At 42.2% G+C, this 17,480-nt stretch overlaps 1 protein-coding gene across 4 annotated transcripts in view; it reads right to left on the bottom strand.

Annotated features, from left to right (window-relative positions):
• Window positions 1-1,213: 1,213 nt before the first annotated feature.
• ADCY7 (adenylate cyclase 7) overlaps window positions 1,214-17,480 on the bottom strand; it is a 158,410-nt gene continuing 142,143 nt past the window's right edge. For all 4 annotated transcript variants that reach the window (XM_073576175.1, XM_073576172.1, XM_073576173.1 and 1 more), the window contains 13 exons: window positions 17,078-17,150; window positions 16,849-16,946; window positions 15,043-15,127; window positions 14,821-14,958; window positions 12,497-12,562; window positions 12,161-12,324; window positions 11,218-11,305; window positions 10,051-10,209; window positions 9,250-9,396; window positions 9,052-9,159; window positions 8,322-8,436; window positions 7,845-7,969; window positions 1,214-3,361 (listed from right to left, as the gene is read on the bottom strand). In XM_073576175.1, the coding sequence (XP_073432276.1) occupies window positions 3,215-3,361; window positions 7,845-7,969; window positions 8,322-8,436; window positions 9,052-9,159; window positions 9,250-9,396; window positions 10,051-10,209; window positions 11,218-11,305; window positions 12,161-12,324; window positions 12,497-12,562; window positions 14,821-14,958; window positions 15,043-15,127; window positions 16,849-16,946; window positions 17,078-17,150 (1,513 nt within the window). In that variant the 3' untranslated portion in view covers window positions 1,214-3,214. The remainder of the gene's footprint in view (window positions 3,362-7,844; window positions 7,970-8,321; window positions 8,437-9,051; window positions 9,160-9,249; window positions 9,397-10,050; window positions 10,210-11,217; window positions 11,306-12,160; window positions 12,325-12,496; window positions 12,563-14,820; window positions 14,959-15,042; window positions 15,128-16,848; window positions 16,947-17,077; window positions 17,151-17,480) is intronic.

Raw genomic sequence — 17,480 nt, 5'->3', positions numbered from 1 at the left:
CTTTACAACCCTAGCGTGCTCTGATGGTTCATCTGTGCTACTGAGCAATTTATTAGCCATTAACAACTTTTCATTGTCTGTAATGGTGGGATCAAAAAACGATAATCCCACCAACTCTGCATTCAAATACCACAAATGGTTCGAAAATTTGGTCAGGGCTATTTCTGCAATGTTGTTGTCACATTCTTTATAGTCTAACAGACTATGCAAAATACCTAAATCTTAAAATACTTCAATTTGGATTTTTTTCAAACTTTGAGCGACGAGCGGCACGGGTTAACGTCGTTTGATCGAGCTCAAATTTTGGCTATCTCAATATCTGGAAAGGGGAATCGTTTTGTGGGGTCCAGACGGACAAAATTCCGACATCGATTTTTTGCGGTCACCCTAGTGGGGACACCTCATAATGCAGCCGCACATTACCCCAGCTGAGGACCAACAGACCACATAAGCTCCTGACACGTTTCTTCACACAGTCTCATCAGGGGAGTTTTGGTGGTCACATTACCAAACACCCTCAGTGGCTTGGTAATCATCGCCTGCGGCCTGAGAAGGCTACACATCATGTTGCTGCCCAGTTCCCTAAATGTGGTGAGACGAACGTCTCGTCTATGTGCTGTGGTGCGTGGCATCAAATCCAAGGTGTCACACAGTAGAAGCCCAGACCCATCGAGATGCTTGCGTCACTTCGGCGGCTGACGCTGGAGAGATGCAGCGTTCCTTATCTCCTTGGATCAGAGATATGGAGCATGTCATAGTGTTTTGTTTTCTTGTAGAGAAGACTCATGCACTGGGAAACTGATGCAGCCCCCCCAGCACCCACACCTCCATAGGGCCTCTCATGTGTCCCCACAACTAGGTTTAGGGTTTTCAAGAGTGTTTAGGATCTCCACCTGGTCACAAGAAGTATGAAATGGCATAAACATTTCATATGAGGACAAACCTGTGTGTCAAGAACCCGGGGTCCCAACATCATATGGATTCTACTCAGACATTGTACAACAATCTGCTATCCGGTAATGGGGTACATCACCAGATATTTGTACAATCTCTGAGAATCCAAATGATGTTTGTCCACTTACCGATCTTAAAAACAAAAGTGGGCGAAAAAAATGCTTTCGATCCAAAGTGAACTCTCGGCAATTGATATCTTGGTCTCAAAAGCCCTTGAAAATCTGGAGGGAAATATTGTCAAAATTAAAGATATTATTACTAAAGCAGAAATACAAGCTCTTAGTGGCCTCGAACATGATGATATAGTCATTAGGCCGTCTAACAAAGGGGTACATTATTATGGATGCTACACAGTATCATCAGACGCCGATGACCATTGTGGACAAAACTGTATGAGAGACGCTTATTGTGGACTGGTGTAATTAATCTGCAGGTCGCATTTAGCAAATTGTGCCAAAGTTGAGGATTTGCTAACGTGTTTTTTTTTTTTTTTTATAGCCAGGTAGATTTTTGGGATAATACTATATTAAAAATTCTATTTTCTCTATCTACCCCTGCTCGACCGCTTTATACCTCGAGCGATAGATAATTCATCTTCCACCATTGGATGCGTTTCTGAATTTATAGGATCAAGAAACGCATAGAACCTGATTCATTGAGACCGGCAAGGAATGTCAGCACAGAATGACTGTTCAATCCAAGCACAGCCTAGGATTTATAGGCATGTGCCACCACCTCTCCACTGATCGGAGGCCGGATGACAGTCAGATTGGGGGATTCCAGTCGTGGAGAGAAAAGCATATTTATCATCCATGGTATATCGTATGGACGTGCAATAAATATCTCTTTGTTCTTGCAGTTTCTGAACAGTCAGATTTCAAGTATTTAAAATAATTTTAAAGCAAGACAAAAGGTGAACTACGTGTCTTCCTTTATTCCTAAGTAATGACGGGCAGGATGGTGAAATGTGATGTGCAGACTTTCCTGTATCCACCATGGGCACATAGAACTAATAGGACACGTCTGCAGCCGGATGCTGATAAATACTGTTATTCAATAAAAGTGACTACAACGCTATATACAAATATTCCAGCATATAAGGGAGGCGCTCCCTACTGTGATAGGAGGGGGAGAACGGCCCCTGCGCCAAGGCGCTACCGCACTGCCGACTATATACACAACGCACAGGACTCCGGGTTAATATAACCACTGACTGTGCTACATGTCTCCTGTCGCCAACGCAGAGTATTCTATGCAGATGATCAGCGAGTTCTCGCTCCGCGGCAGTGAGCGGGAAGTATGGATTCCAATACTATACATCCCTTTTACAGCTATTTTTTATGTGCTCTGACCAAGCACATTTATTTTTCTTTTAACTTAAATTTTTCTTTTCTGACTTAAGATAATCAAATGAGGTGTAAAATGCATATTGTCAATGTATGGAGTGTTGTATATGTTGCCTACACTACCTTGTTCTTTGTAGTTGCAGTATTTGGCGATAAAATAGGTCAGGTGTGGACCCATATTGTACCGAACTGCATGAAACTTGCACAAAAGTCGACAGGTTTTATCAAACCCAGAGCTAAAGAAAAAAAAAAAAATTAAATTCCGACATCGGGTTTCTCATGCAAACAATGTCTCGATCTTCTTCCTTTGCCCTACAATAAAACAGGAATCTGGGAAGTAGCGATACAGTCCATCAGCCTGCCCTATGCACTGTGGCACGGGAATCTTACACCGCCGTACGCACGCTTTTAGACCACACGGATGGAGCTACACTCTTCGGGCTAGTAGGTATAGTCATTCTTCCATGCTCCTACTGAACAGCCGTCACCTCCGCACCTTGTTTGCTATATTGGTCTAGAGCAGAAGGCCGGTTTGGCACATACGGTACACATTACACCTCCTCAGAACCTTTCACTATTATTTCCTATTTCTATAAAAAGAAAGCAATTTCAGCCTTGTAAACTAACATTTTCTTTAAAAAAAAAAACTACCTTGAGGTATAAGCCACCCTGTCATCTGGCAAATCCAACCACCACTGTTGGGTGGAGAAAAAATACTGTGTATGTAGCAAACGTCCTGCAATATTCTCCTGCCATTTCTAGTGCAAGGTATTAGAAACATTGGCAACAGTTCGGTAAAGGGCATCTCTTCCAGTCGGATGCTCGCTTTACTAGTCTTCATATAAAATTAGGCAGCATGTAAAACTTTCTTCTGTACTTTTTAAATGTGCAGGGTAAAATAATCAGGGGCAAAGTCAGTTTATGCCAATACTCTGAGATTTGGCCATATCTGTACAAACAAAGTACGTCCGGAGTTCTCCCTTGCCTTTAACATTGATCAGACCTCGGCACTCGCAGGAATAACCCAATCCTTCCAAAATGCGACATGTCTCTTCTGTCACCTGGGAAAAATAAAAGACATGGATAGATAGTGACCGAGAGAGTGTGGTGATATTGAAACAAGACATTAGCCATAGCCTCAATTTTGCTGAGATGCCAGCCCTAACCTCTACTCTGTATTCTTGCATGAGATGTGACAGAGAGAGCTAGAGTTTACACACGGCAGCACAGTAGTGAGAGCCGGGAAAGAGATCAAAGAGACAGCGGCACCAGTGAGAGCCAGTGAGGAGATCAAGTGACCACAACACAGTGAGAACCACTGAGGAGATCAAGGTGACAGCAAAACAACCAGTGTGGAGATCAAGTGACAGCGACACAGTGAGAACCAGTGCGGAGATGCAGTGACAGCGACACAGTGAGAACCACTGAGGAGATCAAGGTGACAGCAAAACAGTGAGAACCAGTGCAGAGATCAAGTGACAGCGACACAGTGAGAACCACTGAGGAGATCAAGGGGATAACAAAATCACAGAGCCAGACAAAAGATTGAGCTGACATCAGCACAATGAGAACCAGTGAGGAGATTGAGGTGACAGTAACACAGAGCAAGAGAGGAAATCGAGGTGAAAGCAGCACACTTATCGGCAGTAAGATCGAAGTGAACGCAGCACAGGAACAGCAAGAGAAGAGATTGTAATGACAGCAGCACAGTGAGAAGAGATCGAGTTGACAACATCAAAATGATAGTTAAAAAGGAGATTGAGGTGCCAACAAAGGTAGAAAGGAAACATTTAACAAAAAGAGCAGTATGAATAGTTATCGTAAATTATGTTCAGTTACAATTCAATATGCGTGTGTGTGTCCTGTATAGAGATGGGCAAATTCGAACAGTAAAGTTTAGAGTCCGTACCGAACACCTACTGTTCAGGCACAGACACCGAACACGGACTTCACCAGGAAGTCCCTGTTACTGTTTGGGTTCGGCCCCCCGAACGCCAGGTGTTTGTGCATGACAGCACAGCAAACACCGCATCTGATCGGCGGTAATATCATCCCTGCCGGTCCCACACTGTCAAATGACTGCATGAGCGCGCAGCTATGATCGGAGGTATATAGTTTACCTCCATTCATTGCTGTCGGCTGATGGGACTTACTGCTCCCATCAGAAGACGCCTGCTGCCGCTAATAACAGTAAGGGCAGAGACACACTGGCAAATTTTTCGTCCGAGAATCGGATCGTAAAACTTGCCCTGGCCGGCACCTCTCCTGACCTGAGCAAGACAGTGTAATGGATTACTATGCAGCTGTTACATTCAGGTCAGGAGAGGTGCCGGCCAGGGCAAGTTTGACGATCCAATTCTCGGACAAAAAATTCGCCAGTGTGTCTCTGCCCTAAGAGCAGGAGAGACTGATGGGAGTATTCACTGGCGCCTGCGCTGTCAATAAATTAAAAAAAAAAGTGTGGGTTCCCCTGTATTTTTGATAACCAGTCAGGCAAAACTCACAGCTGGGGGGCTGCAACCCTCTGCTGTCAGCTTTGGCAAGGCAGATTATCAAGAATAGAAGGGTCCCCATGCTGTATTTTTAAATTATTTAAATCATTTAAAAAAATGGAGTGGGGTCCCCACCATTTTTTGATAACCAGCCAAACTAAAGCAGACAGCTGCAGGCTTGTATTCTCAGGCTTGTAAGGGGCCATGGATATTGCACCTTTCCCTCTGGCCTAAAAATAGCAGCCCCGCAGCCACCCAGAAAAGGAGTATCTATTAGATGCGCCAATTCTGGCTCTTCCCACTTGGCGAGTGGGGTTGATGTCAATTTTGTATTGTCAGGTGACATCAAGCTTACCAATTAGTAATGTCTATAAGACACCTTTCCATTATTAATCATGTAGTTACATGGTAAATAAAGACACAGCCAGAATAAAGTCTTTTAATTGAAATAAAACAAAACACACTTTTACTTTATTTAAAAATAACACAACACACTCATTTAACGTCCAATACCCCTGAATCCCTTGTCTCCTGTAATAAATCTTAAATAAAAAAAACAATATCACCTGTCTGTCGTTCTGTTCATGCCATAATCCATGTCTGGGGGATAAATAGTTTTCACCTGGACGGTGCCAAGATGCGACCATCCAGGCTTGAGAACCACTGGTGAATAAGCTGCTGCAAGTGCAGCACCAGTGACTAGCGGTGATGTCACGGATGCTGCGTTCCCAGCCTGGCTGAACTGCGGTGACCTCGGTGAAATCTTTTCTCACTGTGCTAGTGGGAATCTCACAGGTCACCGTAGATCAGCCCGGCTGGGAACGCAGCCTCGGTAACTGGAAGTAATGTTCATGACGTTACTGCTAGTTACTGATGCTGCGCTCGCAGCTACTCATTCATTAATGGTTCTCAGCCTGGATGGTCGCATCTTGGCACCGTCCAGGTTGAAAACAGTTTATCCCCCAGATATGGATTACAGCGTGGGACAGAACGACGGACAGATGAGGGATATTTTCATTTTTTATTTTTTTTCTTTATTACTGGAGACGAGGAATTCAGTGGATTTAAGCGTTAGGTGAGTATAACTGTATTTGCTAGTTTTAAATAAAAATGGAAAAGTGTTTTGTTTGATTTCAAATAAAGGACTTTATTCTGGCTGTGCCTTTATTTACCAAATAACTATAGGATTAGTAATGGAAAGGTGTTTTATTTGCACTTCTCCATTACTAGTCCGTGGACTTGATGTCACCTGACAATATAAAGGTGACATCAACCTCACAAATATGAACCCCACTTGCCACCGCTACAGGGAGAGTGGGAAGAGCAGGGCAAAATGCCAGAATTGGCGCATAGATGCACCTTTTCTGGGAAGCTGCTGGCTTGTATTTTTAGGTGGAAGAGGGGACAATATCCATGGCCTCTTACCAGCCTGAGAATACCAGCCCCAGCTGTCTGCTTTAGCTTGGCTGGTTGTCAAAAATGGGGGGACCCCACACTGTTTTTGTAACTATTTAAGTAATTTAAAAAATACGGCGTGGGGATCCCTCTTATTCTTGGTAAGCAGCCTTGCTGAAGCTGACAGCTGAGGATTGCAGGCCCCAGCTGTGAGTTTTGCCTGACTGGTTATCAAAAATACAGGGGAACCCACGCTGTTTTTTGTTTTTTTTATTAGTATTATTTATTTACAGAGCAGGTGTTGGCTGATAAATACTCCCATCAGCCACTCCTGCTCTCACTGTTATTAATAGCAGTAGGTGTTGGCTGATGGGAGCAGTAGTCCAATCAGCTGACACCAGTCACCGGAAGTAAACCTTCTACCTCAGATCACAGCTGCGCACTAACCAGTGGTGATGATTTTACCGCAAATCAAAAGCGGTGTTTGCCTTGCTGTCATACACATGACAGCATGGCAAACACTGGATGTTTGGGCCCCCCATTCAAGTACTGTTCTGGTACCCAAACTTTTTGCAACTGTTCGGCCGAACCCAGTGGACCCGAACAGTTCCAAAATCAGAGTTGATTTTAAGAGAGCAGAAGCAAATACCAGCTACCAGCTTGTAGAAATTGAAGCTGATGGTGATATTGCAGCAGAGCTGGACAGGGATGTTACAGGGCAGGGAGTAAAAGTGGTGGGATTTTCCAACCATACAACTAACAGGATAAGTAAATATAAATCTCTAGAACCAAAATGACTTGTCCATCATTCTAAGAATACCTAATATTGTGTATTAAATGTTCTATAATTTCACTTGTTGAAATGAGCCATGATTGGAGAGACATAAAGCGAGACCCCTTCATCTTTGATTTGATACATAAGCATTGCCTTGCTGTCTGCATCAGTTCACAACCTAAACCAGTCCCCTCTCCTGCATCAGATGTGAGCCCAGTAATTCTCCTTCATACAGATCACTGGTCATCTGTTTACAAGGTGTTTTGGGATGGGGGAAATTTGGGGGGCGGCTGCCGTGCTGTGCAGAGACAAGTGCAGAAGTGGAGCTGGCAGTACTAGGACATGGAATACAACGTATGTCAGTAAGCCCAGATTGATAACAATTCGTATACAGCAGAACATGTTTGTGCCCTGAATGGCCCCTTTACTTTAACCACGGAAAATACAGTACATCACATTTTTTTTCATTTTTTCACAACTGTTAAACTGCTCTCTGAGATTTTGTGCCCTAAGTTGACACAACCGCTATGGAATGGGGACTGGGCTGAAGAATCAGAAAGGGGTGCTCCATCATTATGTGCTGCGATATCTGTATCACAAGGACAACAGGTTTTCTATTCCAGAATGCTCCCCCGATATTGGGCATATTTCGGGCATACCTAGCTTCAAATGTGACAGTGATGAAGCCCCCTACATTTTTGGGGGGTGTTTGGAAATACCATGTACTGTCCCATTCAAGCTTCTGTAAATAAAAAGGGGATTATAATTTTGGGGGGTAAATTCTAATGAAGACCTACTGAAATGTATCCCGCTACATATTCCTCAGGAAATCATGCAGTGTTATCTAAAAAACAATAAAACATAGAAGCTGAGATAAAGTACCTGGATTTTTCCCAGTTCTCCTGTGCTCTCCATCCTACTGGCCACATTCACAGTGTTTCCCCAAATGTCATATTGTGGTTTTCTAGCTCCGATTACACCAGCAATGACGGGTCCATGGTTGATCCCTAAACGATATACAATCCATGATGGTGGTCAATACCAGCGAAAGCCAAGATCAGTCAATGCAAGTACAACTAAAAAGGATTACTTAAGCAAAATCATAACAAAACTATGAAAAACACACTCCTCTTCATTTTACTGTGCACACCGCCTAGTAAAAGATATGCAAAGCATCCCTGGTGTTGTGAACCCGCAGTCTGTTATCATGTACTGTGATATATAGAGGCTGTAGAGCCCAAAAAGGTCCAAAAAAAAAAAAAATAGAAAATTATTTTAGCCCAAAATGCATGAATTTAGAAAGTGTCCATATTCCTTGTCATGTTACGTCTCTTCTTACACTCAGGTTTCATAACTCACCTACACGCAGGCGAAAGTTATTAAAGGAATGTCTATTGATTCCATCCAGTTTTTGCATAAGTGCCATGGCGTATTCAACAGTGATACCTATTTGTGCGTTCTGCTTTTCCTGATCCTACAGGAGAGACAAAGAATGAACCCAGTCATCAGTATACAAAAGCGAGCTGAAGATGGTTCAATGACATAAAACTACTTTAAAATTAATAATCACCTTTTAAAGAAGTCCTTTCACCCTTTTTTGTATGTTAAACTAGCTACATTATGATAAAGGGGCTGAAGAGTTGACCGTAACCATTTTTCTTTTTTCTTGTGTTCTCCATACCAGAGATTTTGGATTCTAAGCTTTAGGGTCTCAACTATGCCAATTTACCCGTCAGCCATGGGGGCTTTAGCAGAGATTCTTCTCTGAGGGCATTTACATTTTCCTCTGTATGATATTGTCCAATCACAAGTAGAGAGCAATATACAGGGGAAAATAGCATATGTTTTACATATAACAAAGCTTCGACTAGGACCCGTAGAAGCATTGTTATACGAGAAAACAGCCTTCACCCACAAAAATTTGGCCAAGTCATCATCACTCAGCAGGTCCAGCACTGCAATATTCCTGTGGCCTGGCTTTTGTCTACACTCAATAGTGTAGTGGAAAGGTTTTTTGATGGCGCCAAATCATTTTATTTCAAACAATCTGTACATGCCAACGTCCCTGCGATCGGCTGTAATAACATACCTGCTTATTTTCTTGTCCAGGGGCCACAGTTAGACCGGTTGCTGCCATGTAAGTACTTCCAATTGTCTTTATTTTCTCCACACCACTGAATTTTGGTTTCATTAGAAGCTGGGAGGAAATCATGAAAAACGAAAATTCAATTTAATATAAATCTATTGAAGTACATGTTTGTAATATTAATACCAAGACAATAAATACCTCATCAAAATCCGCGATGATCTCATTTAAAAGCCGCAGACACTCCAGGCCTTCCTTATTGACGTCACACTCAGTGTAGAAGACCTTAAACTCTGGTACCGAGGCGAACATCACACAGACACAGTCATATGACTGGTGGTACAGGTCCTGGCGGCAAAGGGTGCAGCGTGAGCAGGGGTAGGGTCAATAATAAAGCATATAGCTCACTATTAGAACGGTCTCGGTAATGAGAGGTATTCCCAACTTAGAGCTCGCTTGGGACTGACCATCAGGGACCCCCGCCAATTGGGAAAATCATGCAATGCATCTCCTTCACAATTTCCCCTCTGCACAAAGGCGTAATGTCAATGTGGTCCGTGCAGTTCCCCACGGCCAGGGAGCACCGCAGTCCAAAAGAAAAACTGAAGAGTTTGTCACCTACAGTCCTTTCACTCTTAGGATATGTGGGAATCCCAGAGACTGGACCACCACTAATCAATAAGTGACGGTGACATATTAGTAATATTCAATCACTTATTAAAATAGGAATACCCCTTTAATACTTTGGGAAAGGTAAAATACAGCTGTACTCAAAGGAGCAGATTCAGCAGTCCCCATACAGGTAAATTTGAGTGACATTTGTTTGATGAAATTGTTATCACTTTTCACAAGCTGCACTTCTGTCATCACTCACGGAAAAAGGTCAGTGTTTCTAACAGTACATGTAAAAACTACATATGACAATCTCTGGCCGATTTACAAATACGCGACCATTTTTCCAGTAAGGTCTCTTCCCCAAACGAGTGGCCAATAAGTCTTTACCTCGTTCATCTGGTTGTCCACAATAAAATATGCAGCCACGTGTGCCGGAAGGACGTTTTCTAGAAGAAGACGATTCAGGTTCTCCATTGTTTCAATCTCCTCATCCTCTTTCCTGAATTTCTCCTTCCATAAGCAATCTAGCCTAGAGTAATAGTCAACCTACAGACAGAGGCATTAGGAATTATAAACTGGAGAACAAGGAGTTGTGAGTAAAAGTACAAAAGGTTAATACAAGTATATATGGCAGTACAAATCGTCATACAAAGATATTGTTATAGAAAAGTTAAAAGATAGGCAAACGAGGAAAAAGCATCAGTCCTGAATGCTCCCATCACATAATATAGTGGGGCCACATAGGTATTATGAGGTAAGAGGTGAGGCTGGGATATTAATGGTCGTCTTAATCCATAAGTTGCATGACCAACAAATAAGTAAAAAGCATATGCCTCTTACCTAAGGGAGAATTTAGGCTGGTGCATGATGGTGGACAGACCCCAACGCGCGTTTCGCGTGTGTGTTCTTGTGCTTTCTCAAGGGGATGACTAAGGCTACCTCTAACTAGGAAAAATGACTTACGAGTAGATATATAGTTCAGTGTCAAAGAACGTACATTAATACAAGAAAACCCTTCCTTCCTTTAACCTATGGGCTCTCGCTTGGCTGACAGCTTCCACCCTCATACATGCTCACCTAATCCGAGCATGCATGTGGTATCAATAAGGAAAGGAGTATGAGTCGCTCTTCTGGAGTCTGTTTCTCTCTCTTCAAAACACAGGATCAGCATGTTGACATTCAACATTTTAGATCGTTCTTTCCCCTGACATCAAGGGAAATCAAAGACCCCAAATACACAGATGGTTGGCCAGTCCTGACAAAGTTGTTGGGTTCGGCTGAGTCAAAATAAAATACTATTCACATATTCCACTCGCTCTGGTGGCCGCCTTGAGTCGTCCATGCATTAATATGTTTAGCCATTGAGTTGCCACAAGGTTATTTTTTGCCCTGCCGCAGGCATCATAGGGGCAATGTCTGCTACTGGTGATTCCAGCTGATTGATGGTAATCAGAGACATTAACTTCTATTTAAAGCAATAGTATAATAGAGAGAACACTTTTCATTGGTGTAACAATACATCTGTGGTACCATAATAGATTTCAGTGGTCTTACCTGTCTTGCCAGTAAGACCAGTGTCAAGTAGAATAAAGAAAGGTAAAAGCAGGACATCCTCTGCAGATCTTTCATGACCCCAGCCGAACTGAAATTACAATAATAATATGCAAGAGAAGGTTATGAACTCCGATTCTGATGATCTATTAGCTGAAAATTTCAGAAACATAGCAAAAAAAATATATACAATCAGCAGCTTTCCACCTATAGCTCCACATTGCCCTCATTGGCGGCCAACTATGATCCCCCCCCCCCCCCCCCAGAACAGGCGACTATCTATGATCTATGCTGGTGGATTGATGTAGATTGTCACATCTGGTGATAAACGCACTGTGTGCGGCTCACTCGAAAAGGTACGTGGCTTTAACATGTGACAGCAGACTCCGGTTAAAAAAAAGAAAAAAAAAAAAGTGGAATAAAGTAATCAAACCAATGGGTAAATGGACCAAATTCACTATCCATAAAAACAGAAGACAACCCAACTCTCTAATACACCGCCAATATTCTTCTGAAACAATTTCTGCTTCAAAAACTATGCAGGTACGCTGGTCTCTAAAAAACTCAGTGTGCACACACCCCAAGAGCATTTTCTCCGAGGGGAAGAAGAAAAATCCTGATTGAACGAAGACTATTCAGGAGGATTTCATGTGACAAAGGAGAGCGATGGGGTGTCTTTTTTTCATATTTCCTGTTCCCAACCCAGACTGAGCCAGTGTCTGGCTGATAAACCTTCATATATAGAGAATATTGTTTTACATTCATTATATAGCACGAGCCACTTGCTGAATTTTCAGATTGTCAAATCGAACAATACAAGGTGTAAATATCAGACAATTAGTAAATCTGCCCCAGTTTACGCAGTTGTCTTGTAAGGAAGTTACACAATGGACAGGAAAGGTTGTGTCCCTTGAAGACTTAGTAGTAGATCCCAATGTCATGGTACCTGTTGGTTGGGAAGGCGCCTCTGAATATGTCTGCGTGCGTATGGAAGATGATCACATTGTACACAACGAAGGCCACGGATAACAGCATCATCTTTAGCTCGAAGGACATCCGCAGAAATACAGAGCATGCGATGAAAGCCAAGACACAGCAGTATATATAATACTGGGGAAACAGCAAAATGTACATATGTAACCAGAAACATCAGCTGTGACACTTTATTGTATCACATATATATATATATATATATATATATATATATATATATATATATATATAGTTAGATATTTTTTTTTACTCTCCATAGACACAAATATTCCTAAATAATAAAACTCACCGGGATACTCTGACAATTGGTCTCTGCGTCCGACCTGTTGCAGTTCTGCAGCGTCTCATCTAATGACTGGAAATATAAGAACTGTCAGCACCATCACATATCAGTGTATGGGAGCACAGAGGTTTTTTGAGACTTTCAAAGACTGAGGTTTTTCAGGCAGAAACCGCTTTAGGAAATGTTGGAGAGATTTTGGAGGAATGTCTCTTTTCCTAAAGCAGCTTTGAAGAGTTTTTTCCTGGGGCGATCTTTGCCGCCTTTTGACTGGACAGTGCCTAGTTTGGAGCGGGTTTCTTCAGTATCTGCTTCAAAGCAGTAACACTTTTTTCCCCACCAGGTGTTTTTCACAACTTCTTCAGGAGAAAAAAAAAGCTCAAAAACTCCATAAATGAACGGCAAAAAAATGAATTGGAAGAGTTCTCCGGAGTTTTTGAAGAAGTTTTGGAAACAGATAATGCAGAGGATACACTCCCAAAAAAGCCTGCGCAGTAATAAGTTTGTGAACACAGAGTTTCACATCAATTTTCTTCAAAAGTCTTCGGAAGTATTCACACATCTGACTTGTCAGTATTTTGCCCCTGCATTAGTTTCTGTCACCTGGGCAGTAAATAACGTTGCCCCTTTTGCGGTGTTAATTGCAGTGTGAATGTGCCCTAAGAGTTATACAGTTGTGGCCAAAAGTATTGACACCCCTGCAGTTCTGTCAGATAATACTCAGTTTCTTCCTGAAAATGATTGCAAACACAAATTCTTTGGTATTATTATCTTCATTTAATTTGTCTTAAATGAAAAAACACAAAAAGAATTGTCCTAAAGCCAAATTGGATATAATTCCACACCAAACATAAAAAAGAGGGTGGACAAAAGTATTGGCACTGTTTGAAAAATCATGTGATGCTTCTCTAATTTGTGTAATTAACAGCACCTGTAACTTACCTGTGGCACCTAACAGGTGTTGGCAATAACTATATCACACTTGCAGCCAGTTGACATGGATTAAAGTTGACTCAACCTCTGTCCTGTGTCCTTGTGTGTACCACATTGAGCATGGAGAAAAGAAGGAAGACCAAAGAACTGTCTGAGGACTTGAGAAACCAAATTGTGAGGAAGCATGAGCAATCTCAAGGCTACAAGTCCATCTCCAAAGACCTGAATGTTCCTGTGTCTACCGTGCGCAGTGTCATCAAGAAGTTTAAAGCCCATGGCACTGTGGCTAACCTCCCTAGATGTGGACGGAAAAGAAAAATTGACAAGAGATTTCAACGCAAGATTGTGCGGATGTTGGATAAAGAACCTCGACTAACATCCAAACAAGTTCAAGCTGCCCTGCAGTCCGAGGGTACAACAGTGTCAACCCGTACTATCCGTCAGCGTCTGAATGAAAAGGGACTGTATGGTAGGAGACCCAGGAAGACCCCACTTCTTACCCCGAGACATAAAAAAGCCAGGCTGGAGTTTGCCAAAACTTACCTGAAAAATCCTAAAACGTTTTGGAAGAATGTTCTCTGGTCAGATAAGACAAAAGTAGAGCTTTTAGGGCAAAGGCATCAACAGAGTTTACAGGAGAAAAAAAAAAGGCATTCAAAGAAAAGAACATGGTCCCTACAGTCAAACATGGCTGAGGTTCCCTGATGTTTTGGGATTGCTTTGCTGCCTTTGGCACTGGACTGCTTGACCGTGTACATGGCATTATGAACATTATGACTACCAACAAATTTTGCAGCATAATGTAGGGCCCAGTGTGAGAAAGCTGGGTCTCCCTCAGAGGTCATGGGTCTTCCAGCAGGACAATGACCCAAAACACACTTCAAAAAGCACTAGAAAATGGTTTGAGAGAAAGCACTGGAGACTTCTAAGGTGGCCAGCAATGAGTCCAGACCTGAATCCCATAGAACACCTGTGGAGAGATCTAAAAATGGCAGTTTGGAGAAGGCACCCTTCAAATATCAGGGACCTGGAGCAGTTTGCCAAAGAAGAATGGTCTAAAATTCCAGCAGAGCATTGTAAGAAACTCATTGATGGTTACCGGAAGCGGTTGGTCGCAGCTATTTTGGCTAAAGGTTGTGCAACCAAGTATTAGGCTGAGGGTGCCAATACTTTTGTCTGGCCCATTTTTGGAGTTTTGTGTGAAATGATCAATGTTTTGCTTTTTGCTTCATTCTCTTTTGTGTTTTTTCATTTAAGACAAATTAAATGAAGATAATAAAACCAAAGAATTTGTGATTGCAATCATTTTCAGGAATAAACTGAGTATTATCTGTCAGAATTGCAGGGGTGTCAATACTTTTGGCCACAACTGTAATTCAGAATGACAGTAAACGTCCTACCAGATTCAGTATGGCGATGACCAGCAGCGCTCCTACGGTCAGCGCAGATAACAGCACTCGCACCAGCGGTTTAGTCTCCACAGTTTCAGCCACCAAACTCAGGACGTGCGACATCGGCGAGCTCTCGCCACAGAAACGCTGACAAATACATAGACGGGGATTAATACCATTGTGCCGCAAATCTTATATTTCGTTACAAAATCATTCCACTCGGTAGCTCACCACGGCCTTGTCTGCATAGCAGATCAGCAGTACGCAAAGAACCAATACACACACCGCAGCAAATGTAACGCCCAGCTTCACACTCCTGGAAGGAAACATAAAGGAGGTCAGTGCAAGCAGGTGTTCTCTCTTCTAAACCAAGGAGGAACCAATATTAATGTAGAAAACACTTGTTCAAGGATTAGGCTCTATATAATGAAAAATTATAACTTTCTGATTTACTCCACATGAAAAGTCCAGAATTATGTGTACGCCCCTCCTAAACGAGGCCACACGTTTCAGCCGTACCCACCATTGCCCCCCACTATGCGAAGACTAACAGTGGTTGCAATGAGTTTTACTGAACATCTTAGGAACTGAAAGGGCTTGTCCAACCCTGAAATACATTTTTTTGTCTTCGGCATAGATGGTTAAAAATCAGTAAATGGAGGCACACTTCCTTCTTGCACCCTGGTGGAGATCCAGCACAAGCTGCTGCGTTCAGAAGTCACCAGGTGATAATAGCAGCGCGTCATTGGATGCTTCTCTAATGACACCTCACTCAATCACAGATGACTGCTGAATGAATCAGACGTGGCTTCTGAGGCTGGCACAAACCTCTGAAACGGCCTTTGTTGGATCCCTGGGGGTACTAGAAGGTGACTATGCCTCCAATTATTGCTTTAAAACCATCCATGCCTTGAAAAAAAATGATTTCAGGCAACCCCTTCAAGGCTTAATAGTATTTAATGCTTGAGGGACAAGGGGTCCTCAGGGCTCTCATGCACATCACTGTAAATGTGTGGCACAGGTTGGGGCAGGCAGAAGAGCGTTATCATCTGCCGCAGGTGTCGGCTGAAGCGACCATGATCAGAGAGGACTCCAATCCCGGGTTGTTTAACCACCCTAGATGCTGTGATCTACAACAAGGAAGCAGGAACCTACTGGCACGCCAATGGCACAATGATAAGCTTCCATTGCAACCGGGGCCTCATTACGGCTTCCTTCTCTGCCATCATGTACTACAGAAGCAGAGACTAATATGATAATAGGCAATATTAACTGTGCGGCATAATTCAGTGCAATACAGAGGAATCGCAGTTCATCATATCAGTGATTAAGCAATTACATGGATAAAGCCTCTATTGGGATTAATGAAAATGCAAAAAAAAGTTAAATAAAATGTTAGAACAATAAAAATACAGAAAAATAAATTGGTTTGGCAGCAACCGTATCATACACCACCATAAAACAAATGCCTTATTTCTCCCACATAGAAGTGAACGCTGTAAAAACAAAATAAAAACAACGCCACAACTGGCTTTTTATATACTTTGCAACGAAAAAGGCTGAAAAATAATTACAAAGCAATTTATATCCCCAAAATGGTTGCAATGAAAATCACATCATGTCCCCAAAAAAACAATCGCTCCTCAAGTGATAATATTAAAAAGCTATGAGTCTCAGAATGTGGTAACGCAAAAAAAAAAACACAGTTTTTATTTATTCTTTTAATTTTTTTGGTTTTGTTTTTTTTTGGGGGGGAGGTGAGAGGAAATAAAATAAAAAATGTAATATATACATACATACATACACACATATATATATATACACACACACATACACACACATATACACACACATATACACACACATATACACACACACACACATACTCTGTGCCCCTGTGTAATGTAAATGCGTGCCCATTCATTGTGCGGCACACAGACCAGGGCTGATCAGCAGATCGCTGGGGCCATTTTTGATTTGTCCCAACCCCTCTAACTGTAAATAAGGAATATCAGTAATAACAGTGAGCGCACGGACCTCGGCATAACCAAAATCTGTACCAAGAATATGCAGAGAAACACAACACTGGCACACAGGAAATAGTTTCTGATCTTCGGTATCCTGATGGTGCGATACTATAAAAAAAAAAAAAAAGTCAGTAAAAATTTGTCTATTTTCATTTGCATAATTTAAAAAAATGCAACAAAACATGTAAGATAATTATATCTGCATTATAAGGTAATACGGAATTTACAATTCTTCCTACCTCTTTTTCCAGACCTTCAGCAGTGAAAAAAAGTAAAAATGCATAAAAGTCATCAGATTTCCCAAACCAGGGCCTGAAAGAAAACAGCCAAGAATAACAAACACATCAGAAGTGAAGCACCGGAGTATCATGCTCTGTTCACTCCCCAGAAGAATCCCCTCTGCAATACTCTAATGCATCCGAGTAGCTCAAATATGTTAGGAAGCCCCGATCATGGGGTATAGTCACAGAAATGCGGCAAAAACGCTCAAAAGATATGTGGGAGAAATTTTCAGTTACAGAAATGTCTGGAAAATTTGCTTCATATGGAGATATACAATTAGAGGGGTTTTCCACATGCTGCTAATGCCATCCTGAGATCATGACCGGGACGAGAGTAGGCACCTGCTTAGGGCTCCACCTC

This window comes from Dendrobates tinctorius, unplaced genomic scaffold, assembly GCF_039654945.1.
Source record: "Dendrobates tinctorius isolate UK_male_01 unplaced genomic scaffold, ASM3965494v1 ptg000047l, whole genome shotgun sequence".
NCBI classification, from domain to species: Eukaryota; Metazoa; Chordata; class Amphibia; order Anura; family Dendrobatidae; genus Dendrobates; species Dendrobates tinctorius.
Note: the sequence above shows the minus strand (reverse complement) of the source record. Positions and strands in the feature narration are given on the sequence as shown.